The sequence below is a fragment of the Corvus brachyrhynchos genome, unplaced genomic scaffold (assembly GCF_000691975.1).
Source record: "Corvus brachyrhynchos isolate BGI_N302 unplaced genomic scaffold, ASM69197v1 scaffold67, whole genome shotgun sequence".
Classification (NCBI taxonomy): domain Eukaryota; kingdom Metazoa; phylum Chordata; class Aves; order Passeriformes; family Corvidae; genus Corvus; species Corvus brachyrhynchos.
The window spans coordinates 1,341,428-1,355,936 of record NW_008239114.1 but is presented as its reverse complement, the minus strand read 5'-3'; the positions used below and the strand labels follow the sequence as shown (position 1 = coordinate 1,355,936).

The following is a 14,509-nucleotide window of genomic DNA, read 5'->3' as shown; positions in this document are numbered from 1 at the left end:
TTCAGCCTGGTGAGCTCTTTGGCAACCAAAATCTTTTCTGTTTAAATGCCATCAGATGCTTTTCCAAAGGGATGTGTATGGGGTCTTGTATCATGCCATACTTGAAAAGAAGCAGCCACAATTGTATTTGTTGCATTACCTGCTCCTTCCAGTCCAGAATTGTCTCCTTGTTGGGTCAGATGGACAAGGCTACCTTTTATTTTTGACCTGTAGCCATCGGGTTTCATGGCGTGTTGTTAATGAAATGACATTTAGAGCTTTAGTTATGGTGAAAATGTAACCAGTTTCTTGGTTTGTGCCCTAGAGTATTTTTGTAGTTTGTTTTAGTTTATAAATGCCCATGGATGTGGAAATGGATCCCAATTTTTTTGGCTTCCTTGGCAGCCTTTCAGAACCTTTAAATAAATGATGGTAAAGTAACACAGAATCAGAAATATCCTGAATTGAAGGGGACCCACAGTCCAACCCCTGGCCCTGCACAGACGCCCCCAAATCCCACCCTGGGCATCCCTGGCAGCGCTGTCCAAACGCTCCTGGAGCTCTGGCAGCCTCGGGGCCGTGCCCATTCCCTGGGGAGCCTGGGCAGTGCCCAGCACCCTCTGGGGGAAGAACCTTTCCCTGATATCCAACGTAAGAGGTCAGTCACATTCCCTCTCAGTGCAAGAGTGTCCTTTTTAGAAACTTGGAAACTCAAACATAGTCCTGGCTGTTGGATTCGAGCTGCAGCAACCAGGGAGCTGCACTGCCCTGGTAAAAGTTGCTCACTGAACGTAAACATGATCTTAGAGGTCTTTTCCAGCCAAAATGATTCTGTGATTCCATGATCACTGTCACATGGGTTTCCTTGCTCTGGAGTGAAACAGAGTGTCACTCACCATTTGGGGAGGGAGGATGTGGAGCATAAGCACTGGTAAATAGGACTTTTTGGAACATTACCACTGTGTCATCTCAGATATCCTCTTGTGTTCTCTGTCATTGCACCAGGGCCAGACTCCCTTTGACGTGGCTGATGAGGGACTCGTGGAGCATTTAGAAATGCTGCAGAAGAAACAGACTGTGGTGAGTTTCTGGAGATTGTTTTCCACCTCTCCAATTACCTTTTCACACACGGGTGTTCTCCAAGACATACGGTGCCAACAGATGCAGGAAGCCAGGGCCCAGCTATTTTCTTTAGTTACTCATTTGCAATCTTTAATCACAGCAATATTTTTAATAGCTAGAAATCTAGATTGGATGACTGCAGCAAGGAGGTCAGTAGTGTGATGGCATGCAGAATTACGGGAACTGGTAAGGAATTTATGTTCATCTTTGGAATTGTTATTATCCTGCAGTTGCTTTGTTGGCTGGCAGGCTCTCTTGCATCAAACTGCTCTGTTCCTAATGAGCGATTACCCAAGTCAGCTTTGTGTTTGCATCCAGGGAAATACACTGTCAGTGTTGGGAAAGATCTGTTACCGTGTCTGCCTTTCTTACAATGGGGAGGAAGAAGAAATTATAAACTTCAGGGAATTCTGGACTGAAAAAATGGGTTGTTTCAAAACCATATTAAATTGCCATTTCAAAGTGCAGTGGAAATATTGGAAGGGATTATAGGCCAAAAGTTGACAAAAAAAGGAAAGCAAAATATATCTTGTTCAAAGTAAGGGCAGTTTCAAGCCAGAAAGTTGGGTTTGGGTTGAATTTTTTCCTATTTCATCTGAATTTCATCATCTACTGAATTATCTCATTTAAGTGCTTCCAAAAAAGAAGCTAACCTTCTTTCAAAAAGAATTAAAAACCTGTAAATATCGCTTAAAACACTGGGTTCAGAAACAGACAGAATGGGAACACTGCTGATAAACCCCAGGAAAGGATTTTCAGGAACTGACAATGTGGGTGGTTAGAACTTCAGCTCTGATCACAACACAGCTGCTGCCATCCTCAAATAGCAGCCTTAGCATTGACAGGAGCTTCTTAAAAATTAATCAGCTTCTCCCTAAATTAGGCGTTGATAAATACTATCAGGTTGTATTTTGGATTCCCCTCTCTCTCACTACCCAGAATTTTACAGATAACTGCACTTCTTAAATGAAGAAGAAAAACAAGAATTTTTTGGGTGACTGCTCGCCCATTTTTAGGGCTGCTTTGCAGGGGCTACAACCCCCCTGTTCTCTATATAGAAGCACTATATAAAGGCCGTCTCCATTTATTCAGTCAGTGTAGAACTGGGCAGAAGAATCCAGATTTTACCACAGTTTTTTTTAGTGGACATGATCTTTTAGTGGAAAAGCCAATCTATCATGTGTTTATCATGTGCCATTTTTATCACTTAAAAATAGAAAACTTATATTTGTTAAGGATAAAACAGGCAGTTCCATGACTGACATTATTTCACTTCCAAAATGACTCTCAAATCAGATATTTGTTTCAGTCTAAAGCAGAACACTGTGCCACCCTTGCTAAATGATTTGCTGCCGTTACTGGAAAGCAAGGGAATTTTTGTTTGCTGGAAGCAATTAATTTGGTTTGGGTTTGGATTCTTTTCCCAGTTCCTGAATTATCTGTGAATGGAGCAGGCTGTTTCCTGCACTTCCCTTTGCTGTGTTCCAGCAGTTTGGTCAGTTTAACAATGTTGTACCCCAAATTTTTGCTCTTCACTGGAATCCATGTAGCTTTTCCCACTTCACAGGGTGCCCAGAGCAGCTGTGGCTGCGCCATGCCTGGAAGTGTTCAAGGCCAGGTTGGATGGGGCTTGGAGCAACCTGAGCTGGTGGAAGGTGTCCCTGCCCATGGCAGGGGGTGGGAATGGAAGATCTTTAAGGTGCCTTCCAACCCAGATAATTCTGGGATTCTATGATTCAGAATTTCCAGTGGTTTTACTTCATTTGCCTGTCAAAGGAGAAAGAATAACCTGATGAGCCATGACACAACAGAGTCAGCCTTTAATTGAGCCCCTAGCTGTCATCCTTCTGCCTCAGCTGTTTCTGTGGTTCTGGAAGGTACTAAAACAATTTTTGGGTACTGTTTTGTCCACCAATGGTGGTAAAATTAATATTGCTGCTCTCTAGACAAAATCTTTCAGTTTTTGTGTGATCCCAGGTATTCCTGGGCAATGACTTAGTGCATTTGAGAGATTTAAGAAGTGACCCATCCTCACAGGAGTTCCCTGGTTACCTGGACAGGGCAGACTTGAATTCTTTCCTCTGGCAGCAAGTAAATAATAGCCACAAAGGCAGCAGATTTTTAGCTGAATCTAGCCTGATTTCATGTGTGCACACACATAAGGACAGACCTCCAGCAGAATCCCAGAATAGTGTGGGCTGGAAGCAACCTTAAAGCTCATCCAGTCCCACCCTCTTCCATGGGCAGGGGCACCTTCCACTAGCCCAGGTTGCACCAAGCCCCATCCAGCCTGGTCTTGGACACTTCCAGGGATGGGAGAGCCCACGACCTCTCTGGGCAGCAGTCAGGGTTTGTTGCTGGTCTCAGCAGGGGCAGCTGCAGGTGCCTTTGAAGGTTTTACTAAACGGCAGCTGAATTCCAAGGACACACTGGGTGCTGTGCCCTGCTGGAGCTCCAGTCCAGGGCTCACAGTGCCATTGCAGATGTGCTGCTGTTCAAGTGGCTTCTTACACAAACCTACAGTGGTTTGGTCTAACAAGGCTGGGCTGACGTTGTGCTGTGGTGCTGACTGGGTTACCCTGACGGAGCTGGTTAATGTCTATCCTCATTCTCTCTCTCCCATCTTCATGGACTTTTTGGCAGCTACGAAGTGAGAAGGAGACAAGGAATAAGCTGATTGAAGCTGACATGAATGGGAAGCCTCAAAACAGACTCTTCACCAAGTAAGTCTCTCTCTCTTAGTTGAAAAGAAACTGCCCAGAGAGTAATGGGAGAAATGGGAGAGCAGCTTCATCTCTCACAGCCAGCTGGCCTCAGCTGGGTCAAAAACAATTCACTGCTGTTTATTTCATGGTTTTGGTTTTTTTTTAAATCTGAGCACTCTCAAATACAGTTTTAGTTGTGTCTTAACACACCCAGTGAGTGATGGAACAAGGGCTTGGGCTGGTGTTTGGTTCTCCTGCTCTGGCTGAGGATCAGTCGGAGCTTTGGGCTGAGGACTGCACCTTTTTGTAGCACAGAGCCCTACAGCCCAACTGCTGCATTGTGTGGCACTAGAAAAGGAGAGATCACATTTTTGTTTTCAGAGTTAGAAAATGTGAGACTGGCAGTGGAATCCGTGGCAAATTGGCCATGATGGAAGTGCTGGAATGTTCAGTCTGTAGATGGATTTTGTCCTTTGCTTGTTCTGTATGTAGTAAATCATGTCTGTGTGTTCCTGAGAAATACAACTCAGATAACTTGCTCACCTAGTCCTTAAAATTTCCTATTTTGCAGCAAAGAGAAGATTCTTTATGAGGAAGACACGCTGAAGTCCATGGAAACTGAGGAAGAGAACAAGGACTCAAGCAGTTCTAGTTCTGAAGAGGAAGAAGCTGAAGATGAAGTTTCAGAATCAGACGCTGAGAAGGAGTCAGGTAAGACTTCGTACAGTCTTGGATTTAATAACTAGCCTAGCTATTGTTGTTGCTGTTGTTATTGTTAATAATGACATAATTAGTTGTTAAGGACATCCTGAAAGTTTTACTTCCAGTGTATATGTACAGAATTTGGAGAAATCTGGAACTACTGTGCTAAAAAAGCTGATTCAAATGCTGACTCCCAGGTCAGCATAGTTATTTTTTTTAAAAATCCTTCAGATCCTATTTTAATTCCTACTTCCAGCTCACATGGATTGAAGATAACACATTGTCTATAGCTTGTTCTTAAACAGGGTTTTTTTCTTGTTGGCCCAGTTCAAGAAGAATCCTTCAGGTGCAGGATGGTAGGAAAGCAAGTGAAGGTGTAGGAAGGCAATAGCCTGTTGTGTTTGGATCAGTCTGAAATGAAGGGCTGAAGCTGTCCTGGGTGATTACAGAGGTGAGGAACTTCAGTTTTCCAGGCTGTGATGAATAATGATTGCAAAAGATAGTGGAAAGTAAGGATTAAGTACACAGAGTCACAGTAGCATTTACATTATAGTATATTGCTGGCATCTTACTCCCATTCCTTTTTTATAATTTCTGTGGCTTCCTTAATTAGTTTTAGAAGTGTTTATGTGCAGCACAGAAAGTTTAAATACAGATACTTAATTTTACAGTAAGCCAAGACTTACTTGTACTTAATATTCTGCAAACACAGATGGATCTTGGACTATGATGTGCTTAATGGTTAAACTACTTTTAGCATCAACTTACTTGGTCTATATCCAATATACTAAGAAATAGGTCCTGGGGAGAAGTGTAGTTTACAGTTTCGTTGTGCTTCTGTGGCAGTGAAATTGTCACCTGTGTTAGGATTGTATCAGTTAATGCTGTTGGGGCAGGGTGAGAGGGGTGGAAAATCCTGGCTGGGCTTCGCAGAGCTACTGCTGCAGCGGCTGGGTGGGCATGGCAGTAACACAGGGAAATAATCTTGGAGCTTTTAAATGGACATGTCAGTGATAGAAAGAGACACACAGTACAAGTCACACATATTTTCTCCATAAATCAGGGGTTTGCCCTGATTATATACATATTTATATAAATATAAATTATACCTGTCTAACTGGGTGCCAATGCTTGTAATCCATGTGAACGTGGTGGTAGTTTAACCAAAACAACTCAAATGTTTGCACACTTGTAAGACCTGGAGCTGTGTGGGGTTTAACAGAGTCAGGAGCAGCCTAAGATCCTTCAGCAAGGAAAGATCTACAGCACTCAGCATTAAATTTTGTGTGAAGCCAGAACAGGTCTTTTTATTGCATTAGTTCACTGAGCAAAGCACATTATAGGAGTCTGTGTTAAACCACTAGAGGTAATAGAAATGGGACACAACAAGCATTCAGGTAATGATTAAGCTTCAGGCTTTGTTACCTGTACTCTCCTGGCAAGATTATTGGGTCCTTTGAGAAATGTCCATCACAATTGAAACCCTGCCTTGTAAACTTCTGAAATCACTGATAAAATGAGTGTGGACTTGCCCAGCTGGATGGAGCCACAGCTATCACTTGTTGCATATGTCAGTGGGGGTCACATCTTTAGTACTCTTTAAAGCAGGATTCTGTAAGGTAACAGCATCAGCCCACATTATAGGAGGACCCCAAAGAAAAGTAAAATTTTTCATTTTGGTAATGAAAATGATAAATGTCACAGTATTACTGATTTCAGTGACAGACAGTGGTATTCCTGGGCTGAGCCCCCAGCGTGGGCAGCAGGGCAGGGGGGGATTCTGCCCCTGTGCCCCGCTCAGCTGAGCCCCCACCTGCAGAGCTGCCTCCAGCCCTGGGTTCCAGCACGGGAAGGACCTGGAGCTGCTGCAGTGAGTCCAGGGGAGGCACCAGGATGATCAGAGGGATGGAGCAGATCTGCTGTGAGGAAAGGCTGAGAGAATTGGGATTGCTCAGCCTGTAGAAGAGAAGCTTTGGGGTGACCGTACTGTGGCCTCCCAGGACCTGAAGGGAGCCTCCAAGGAAGATGAAGAGAGACTGTTTACAAGGGCCTGGAGTGACAGGACAAGGGGAATGGCTTCAAACTGACAGAGAGTAGGTTTAGATGGGATATTAGGAAAAAATTCTTCCCTGTGAGGGTGCGGGGCTCCAGGTGATGCTCCCAGCTGCCTCTCACCCCTGGCAGTGTCCAAGGCCAGGCTGGACGGGGCTTGGAGTAGCCTGGGATAGTGGAAGGTGTCCCTGCCCATGGCAGGGGGTAGAACAGGATGAGCTTTAAGGTTCCTTCCAGTCCAAACCAATCTGAGATTCTGTGTTTATCTGCTCAACATTTTACATGATGGTACAGGAGGCATGGGTATGAAAGCATGCAAATTATTCCCTTATTCCTCTTCATTTTCTTTAATATTCCCATACCTTTACAGTTCTGAGCAGTGCTGGACACGTAGGTTATTACTGTTGTTCTTAAGTGTTCAAAGTCCAGATGAAAAAAAAAATTCTGAGTGATCTTTTTAAACCTAAAAATTCCAACCCCTTTGGTAGCTGAGCATAAAGCAGGACATGTAGAAGCTGGCAGTGTAACACAAGTTTATTTTGAGGTGTGTTTTGAAGAGTCTCAGGTTGCAATTAATTTGTTGAATTTGCAGAAACTGTGGGAAGAAGAAATTGGATGAGGAAAGCGGTGAAATTGGTGAAGGGCTTCAGAGTAGTATGTTTCTTATAATTTGTAAGAAATTTGTGTTCTTCAAACAAAGGAAGCTGAGGGCATTAATGCCACTATTCATTTTGAGGACAATTAATTTGGCATTGACCTCTTGTAAACAAGAGAAAGATCAGTATAAAATTCTATGGTGATTATCTGTGCTGGGAACTATTACAATATGTAATTATTGGGAATTAAAGCAGGCCGTGGAAGCTTTTAGTGTTGTTTTGTTTAAAAACCAACTAAACAAAAACTCTTATCGAAAAACCTTTACGAAAAAGGAATTAGAAACCTAAATTTTTACTCTTACAAATTTGTTTTGAGGAGATTGAACTAATCCTCACCAGTTTCTCTTGTCTGGAATTCATGTTTATTGCTGAAATTTTGGTAGAATAAAATGTGGGATCATGCCCAAAGCCAACGCTGCCAGTGGCCGTGCCATCCCTTGTGCTGCCAGCACAGAGTCCCTTGGCCTGTCCCTCTTCTGCAGTCAACTGCTCCCAGTCACATTGCTCACAGTTAGCCCTTCCCAACCTGTCATTACCACTTTAGCTTGTGCCCTTCTAATTAGGCTTGACCTTAAAAGCTGACCTGTGTGCTATAAACTTCCAGGACAGGCTCCCAGTGCCCATGCAGCCCAGCCTGGAGAGCTGCTGCAGCAGCCTTCCCTTCCTGCAGTACCCTGTGTTTTACAGGCCTCAGTCACAAGAATGAGCAGCTGTCAGAAATGGCAGCGCATCTTTCCTTGTCCGTGGGCATTTCCATGGACTTGGATGCCAAGTATGGCATCCTTGCCAGGCCTGCAAGGAGGAATGGGGGATCTATTGCCCCTTCCCTAGGGGTGGATGAAAGTGCACCCGAGGGTTCAGCTCCAGAACTGAAATCTGCTGCTTTACAGAGAGGGAAAAGTGGCTGAGAATCCATTCTCATGCAGACCCAGTGTAACAGCTGGAGCTGGGGCAGGGAGGGTCAGGCTGGAGATCAGGGAAAGGTTCTTCCCCCAGAGGGTGCTGGGCACTGCCCAGGCTCCCCAGGGAATGGGCACGGCCCCGAGGCTGCCAGAGCTCCAGGAGCGTTTGGCCAAGGCTCTCCAGGATGCCCAGGATGGGATTGTTGGGGTGTCTGTGCAGGGCCAGGAGTTGGACTCAATGATCCCTGTGGGTCCCTTTCAACTCAGGAGATTCTGTGATTCTGTCTTTGTCTCTTTAGTTCAGGCTCTGTCAGTCCTGCTAACTTCCTGTTATTTTAAAATGTTTCTCTTGGCTTGCTCTTTTCTGTTTTCTGTGTCCTTTGATCCTGTTTTTTTCTAGGACTGAGAACATTTGTTACAGAAAGATTGATCTTCATGCTCCAAGGTGCCATCCTCCCAGATGCTCCATCCCAAAGTACTCCTCATGTGTAACAGCAGACACTTACTCCCTGCACATAGATTATTTCCTAGGACCGGTTGGGTGCTTATGCTTAAAATTACTTTATTTTTTCCAAGCCATGACTGTGTGAGCACTCCTAGCTAAAAGGAAAACTTTGGTTGGTGGGTGTAGATACATCATTTCTCAGGCAGGTTCCAAGTGCCTGGGTTTATGGTGAATAGTCTGTCTCCAGCCTGTGCTCTCCTGTCAAGTGAACCTATTGCCTGAGTCACCCTTTCTGCTTGCTCTCCCCCGGTAATGTCTGGTGGATGTTCTTCTGTCAAGCACGTGCATAGATACAAAAAAAAAAATGTCATACTGGACAGCTGCATTTATCTAACAAGCAGGGAGCCAGCTGTGAGCAGGGACAAGGGTTGCTTAGCTTGTTTGGAGCCCAAGTAAGGGCTTTTGTTGGGCAGTAGTCCTGGCTTCCTGTAGAAAAATGGATTTTGCTACAGAAGACCAGAAATTCTGCCAGCAGCACAAGCAGGTGCAGAGAACTGTGCAGTGAAACCCAGCGCTGGCTGTTGGCTGTACCACACTCGTGCTACAGCAGGAGCAGCATGTGCCCCTTTTCATCCCAAGATTTACCAGGGAAGAAATTCCCAGACAGGAAACAAAATTCTGAACAACAAATAACCTGTGTGTCCCCTTTTTGGTGCTTTCTGCAAAGATTTTGCTTGTCTGTGAGGATCAAGTTCAAAAGCTTTGCCTGGCAAATGTATCCATCCTATTCTTTAGGAAGTGGGAAGCTCCTTGCAGAAAGCCCTGACATCTGACAGTGCAGGAGGCGCTGACATCTCACTGATCCGGGAGACAGAGGTCACACAGCACTGACCTGGAGTGCAGAGCACACTCTGTGTAAAGAGGGGCCTTGGAAGTGCAATACTGAAACATTTGGTTTCTCTTCTTGTTTAAAATTGTAGAGAGAAAGGAAGAGCCCTTTGCCAACCACTCCAGCCGTGAATCCAGGCCCAGCATCACTGAGCAAATGCCACCACCCGAGCCCAACTCCTTCACTGCATCTGCCAGAAGAGTAAGTGAATTTGGAATCAATGGGGACTCCAGCAGTGCTCAGAAGCAGAAGGTGTTACTGGGAGATGGATGCTCTGAAACCAATTTTCAGAGGAGTTTAAGACTTAAATTTAGAAAAGCCTGGTAGTATGAAATTCTGATAAAGATGTGTGTTAGCAGCAGTGTAGGGCTGCCTCCAAGGAGGGCGTTGGTACAATACGGTTCCTCTTGAATCTCTGACCCTCCAAAGCAAATTGTGTTGAAGAAACCCAGCCTACAGCACATGCTCTGTGTGCTGTCAGTTCTCAGGGGGCTGCTGCCAGTGTCTTCCCAGCAGGTCTGTCACCAGAGCTGATTCCTGCTCATGTATCAGCAGTGAGTTTGGCACCATCTTCCAAAGCGCCTCTCTGACTTGCCAAAGCCAGTTGAGTCAGTGGTGTGATGTTACAGCCCAGCAAGCAGAGGGTAGTTTGCATGTGGCTGGCCAACTGGGCTATACAAGCTTTGAAAGGTGGTCACTGAAATCTTATGTGAATCCTCCAACTCTCAGATCACTCAGCTAGATGGCACCAGGAGACTCTGCTCTGCACAGAACTCGTGTCGTCTGCTGCTGCTTTCTTTTTGCACCAGACTATGGAGAAAACAACACAGATACCTGGCCCAGGGCTGAAGCACTCAGTGCTTGTCAGAGGGAAATGTTTCTTGCTTAGTCACAATTTTTTGTTTTCCACATGCAACTGAGTGTAACCATGATCAAATGAAACAGAGCTCCTCTGGGCGTTGTTCAGCTCGAGCTGGTTTAGCAGGGGAACTGTTAGAGGTAGGTAGAAGGATGCTGGGATTTGTGAGCACTTCAGGTAACCTTTTCCCAGCTGCAGAGGTTTGGTCTCACTCCTTTGAGCTGTTTAACCCAGAATAAGGGTGTTAGGGTATAGAAGCTGGCCTGTGAGCAGAGCAATTACTGATTTGACCTCAGTCACTTAAGATCAGCTTCTTTACCTTCTCTCACCTGTTTGACTTTTCTGTAATTCTCTTTGACGGGCTGGGCTTTAGACTGTGTTGCCCTCTCTTAGGGGAGTTATTAGTATGTGCTGTTCCTGTGTTGTTCAGAATTTACAGACGACAGATTTTGCTGTGGTTTTGAGCTTTCTCTGAGGAAAGCATCAAAACTACATGAAAATGTTAGAGCTGTGTAGCCCAGTAGACTGGAAGTGCTGGAAATGGTGGAGTACACATTAACTCTTTGCATCTGCATTGAAATGACATGAGCTGAAAACATTGCTCAAATACTGCAGGGATAATTTTAGCTTGGCAGTCTTCAGACGGTGAGTCTGAGGGCAGAGCTCCCCAGGAGCTCCATTTATTCTGAATAGTGTCAGATGGTTCGTGTCAGATAGACTATGGTATAATAATGCTTAGATCAGCTTTGATCAAAAGCCTTGTCTGCCCAGTGTCCTGGCAGACAGTGGCCGTCAGAAGATACCACAGAACACAGAATCTTGCAGGAATTCCCTCCCACTTTCCAGCAATTGGCATTTCAGGGACTTGCTGAACCTGGTGTAATTCTTGTCTTCAGTAGCCCCTGTTGGACTTTTCCTCTATGCAGTCACTTTTTGATTGGGATCCTCTAATGTCCAGTGGTAAAGAGTCCTTCAGCTTAGTTAAAAACTCTACAAAGCTCCCTGTCCCATTAACCTACCGCAAGCTGGGTTTGTTTGCTGCCCCTCGTTCCTTTATGGAAAGGACCAAGGAATGATTGTTCCTTATTCACCCTTCTGTGTGCCACAGAGTGTTTCTTCTACCTTGGTCATATCTCAGCCTGGAGACTACTGATATGTTGAGTATCTCCTCATGCAAGACCTCTCTTGCTCTACTCATTCTTGCTGCCTTTCCCTGAATCTCTTCCCTTCTTGTCAACTGCTGCTGAGCCCTGGAGCTGAGCTGTGTGTGGTACCAAAGGTGTGATTGTACCCTGCAGTAACACAGAGCCACAGTGGTTGTGTGTTTTGTATTCTGTACTTTTCCAGTAACTCCTAATAATTTGTTTGCTTTATTTCCTGTACAACTTGATGCTTAGCCCTGTACAAGTGTCTCTTGCTCAGGCTCCATTCTTGGATGGCACTAGGCAGCCTTTTCTAAGACTTGGTAACTGTAGCTAAAGTCATACATTGAGGCAGTTGTACATTGAGGCAGTTGTGTATTTAAGGACCAATATATGCAGGTCAGAAGTGCCTCATGTAACAAAAAGCACAAAGGCCCATTCTGTGGTATCCACAGTTACCTGCCCATGGAAGGGGCCTCTGCAAAGTCCAGTGTCCTGCTCAAAGCAGGATTAAGCTCATGTCATGTTGCTTTGACCTACCTGAGCTCAGCTGAGTATTAAAAGGTCTCTGAGGATGGAGATGCTCTACTCCCTTACTCCCTGTCCCAGTGCAGCTTTGCTCCTGCTGGGAGTTATGTCTCCATGTCAGCTGGGGTTTCCCATGTGGAAACTTCTCTGTTCTCCTCCTTTCACTGTCGACTGCAGAGAAGTCTGGTTCCATGTCCTCTGTAAACCCACCCCCAAGTAGCAGAGCAACTAAATCCCATGTTTGCCTTCTCTTTTCCACGCTAAACAATCCAGGTTTCCTCAGTCTCTTCCTTTACAGTGTTGTTGGCTACAACTCCCTGATGATCTCAATGACTTCTCCTGGACTCTGTTGCTGTGAGGGGTTTATTTGCAGCTAGTTCCATAAGACCTGAGTACTTGTTTTTGGTTTTCTGCCTTTACTGAATAATTACCCCTTCCTAAATGGGTGATAATAAAAGCTTCACTGTTCATTATGTTCTTTCCTCAAAGCTGGAGGAGGGCACTGTGTAGGCAAAGACCTGCACAGTGGCACAAGATTCCTTTCATCCTCTGTCCTTGGGGATGAGGCACTACAGCAGTTTGCATCCCTGCGAGTTCGCCTTGCACTCTGTCCTGTAGTTAAACAGGAAATAAAAGTCACTCTGTCTTACAAATGTAGCCCAGCAAAAACTGGGGCTTTTTGAAACACTTTCTGAACTTAGAGTGTGCCTTGCAGTGCTCTTCCTTTTTCCAAATGTCCCTGTTTCTCCTCCACAGTTCAGTTGGCTCAGCAAGTCAGACGAGCAGAAGGATGAGTCACCTTCGTCGTGGCGGCTGGGCCTGAGGAAGACTGGCAGCCACAACATGTTGAGTGAAGTTGCTGCCACTCGTGAGGCACAGAGGGATAAAACTTCCATCTATCGCTCCTCGTCCAGCCCTCGGATATCTGCGCTGTTGGACAACAAGGAAAAGGTTTGGCTTTCAGCAAGGATGATTTAGTGTATCCACTTTACCCCACAGGTGTAAACCTCTTTCCTTTTGAGTTATTGCTGGGATTTGTATCCGTAACAAATGAGGGTCTCTTTCATTCTTACTTCCTTTTTCTTTTGAAAAATATTTTCCTCCTATCGGTTGTTTCTCCAGAACTGGAGTTTGGTGCCCCTTTGGCCTAATTCCTGCTCAGTTTGGACAGGGCTGCCCCTGAACAGGGGCTGCCAGTCTGGCACAGCCTGTTCTTTACCAGAAGATGTCCATTACAGGCAATAGCACATACCTGCAGTGGAGATTCTCCTTCCATGTCGTTTATATGGATTCTTCCTGTATCCACCAGCTGCATTTGTAAATCCCATATCACATATTCAGTAACTGTAACTTTTCTGCCCATGGGTAGATGCCTCATCCCTGCAGGTGTTCAAGGCCACCTTGGATGGAGCTCTGGTCTAGTGGACTAAAGATCCCTTCCAACCCAAGCCATTCTCTGATTCTGTGATTTACAAGTCATTCTCTAAGTTAGAACATGCTTTTACTCACTACCATGCTCATCAGGAAATCCGTTTCAGAACTGATATTTCTATGCTGTGGTATGTGTTGCCCAAGAAATTGCCTTAAACCAGCTGATAGGAGAATGCTTTCTTAGCTGAAGAAATTTGAACACAAATTTATTTCCACTGAACGTGCTGAAAGGGTAAGAGATGTGTAGCTGAAGTTCCTCTTTTGCTTTACCAGGACAGAGAGAACAAGAGTTATCTTGCCACCATAGTCCCCAGAAGACTGAGCAGTACGAGTGATATAGAAGAAAAAGAAAACAGGTGAGACTGGCTGAAGTTAATGCTCAGCTTCCATCCTGTCAATAGTACTTCTGGAATATAATTCTTCTGTAGTCATGCTTTGTATATTTTCTCAGCAGTCTCAAGTACACAGGAATTGACAATGTCAAGAGCCAGCTCTGTCTATAAAAGTTCTGGTACACTGGTTTTTATTTAGGTGAGCAGGAACCAGCAGACTGGTTCCTCCATCCCTGTACTCACACAGGCACAGGCTCCATCCAGGCAACCAGATTTATGGATCCTTGTTCCTTTTATATGCAAATGTCTCGTTTTGTAGCTGCACCTTGTACTTGTCACTTGCTCAGCAGTCACCTTCAGTCCTTTTGTTCACACCTCTGTCACTTGAGATTCACTTGAGCTTGTGAACTCTTCTGTGTAGGAACTGTTCCACTGCAGAGCTGTTACAGTCAGTGTGTGTAGATGCCCCTGGACGGAACCATGGTGTAAATGGGATATATATCCAGGATTTCCAGATGTATTTGAGGAGCTGATTTTTACAAGCAACTTCTTCAGGGGCCTTCCAGTGCCTAAAGGGGCTCCCAGAGAGCTGGAGAGGGACTTTGGACAAGGTCCTGAAGGGACAGGACGAGGGGGAATGGCTTCCCACTGCCAGAGAGCAGGGATAGATGGGATATTGGGAAGAAATTTTTCCCTGTGAAGGCGGTGATGTGCTAGCACAGGGTGCCCAGAGAAGCTGTGGCTGCCCCATGCCTGGAAGTGTCC

At 45.2% G+C, this 14,509-nt stretch overlaps 1 protein-coding gene across 1 annotated transcript in view; it reads left to right on the top strand.

The window, feature by feature from the left end:
* The window catches only part of PPP1R12B (protein phosphatase 1 regulatory subunit 12B), a 102,499-nt gene that overhangs the window by 14,505 nt on the left and 73,485 nt on the right, over positions 1–14,509 (top strand). The window contains exons 6-11 of the mRNA XM_017739833.1: positions 985–1,059; positions 3,745–3,824; positions 4,378–4,517; positions 9,544–9,653; positions 12,738–12,932; positions 13,686–13,768. Coding sequence (XP_017595322.1) covers positions 985–1,059; positions 3,745–3,824; positions 4,378–4,517; positions 9,544–9,653; positions 12,738–12,932; positions 13,686–13,768 — 683 coding nt within the window. The remainder of the gene's footprint in view (positions 1–984; positions 1,060–3,744; positions 3,825–4,377; positions 4,518–9,543; positions 9,654–12,737; positions 12,933–13,685; positions 13,769–14,509) is intronic.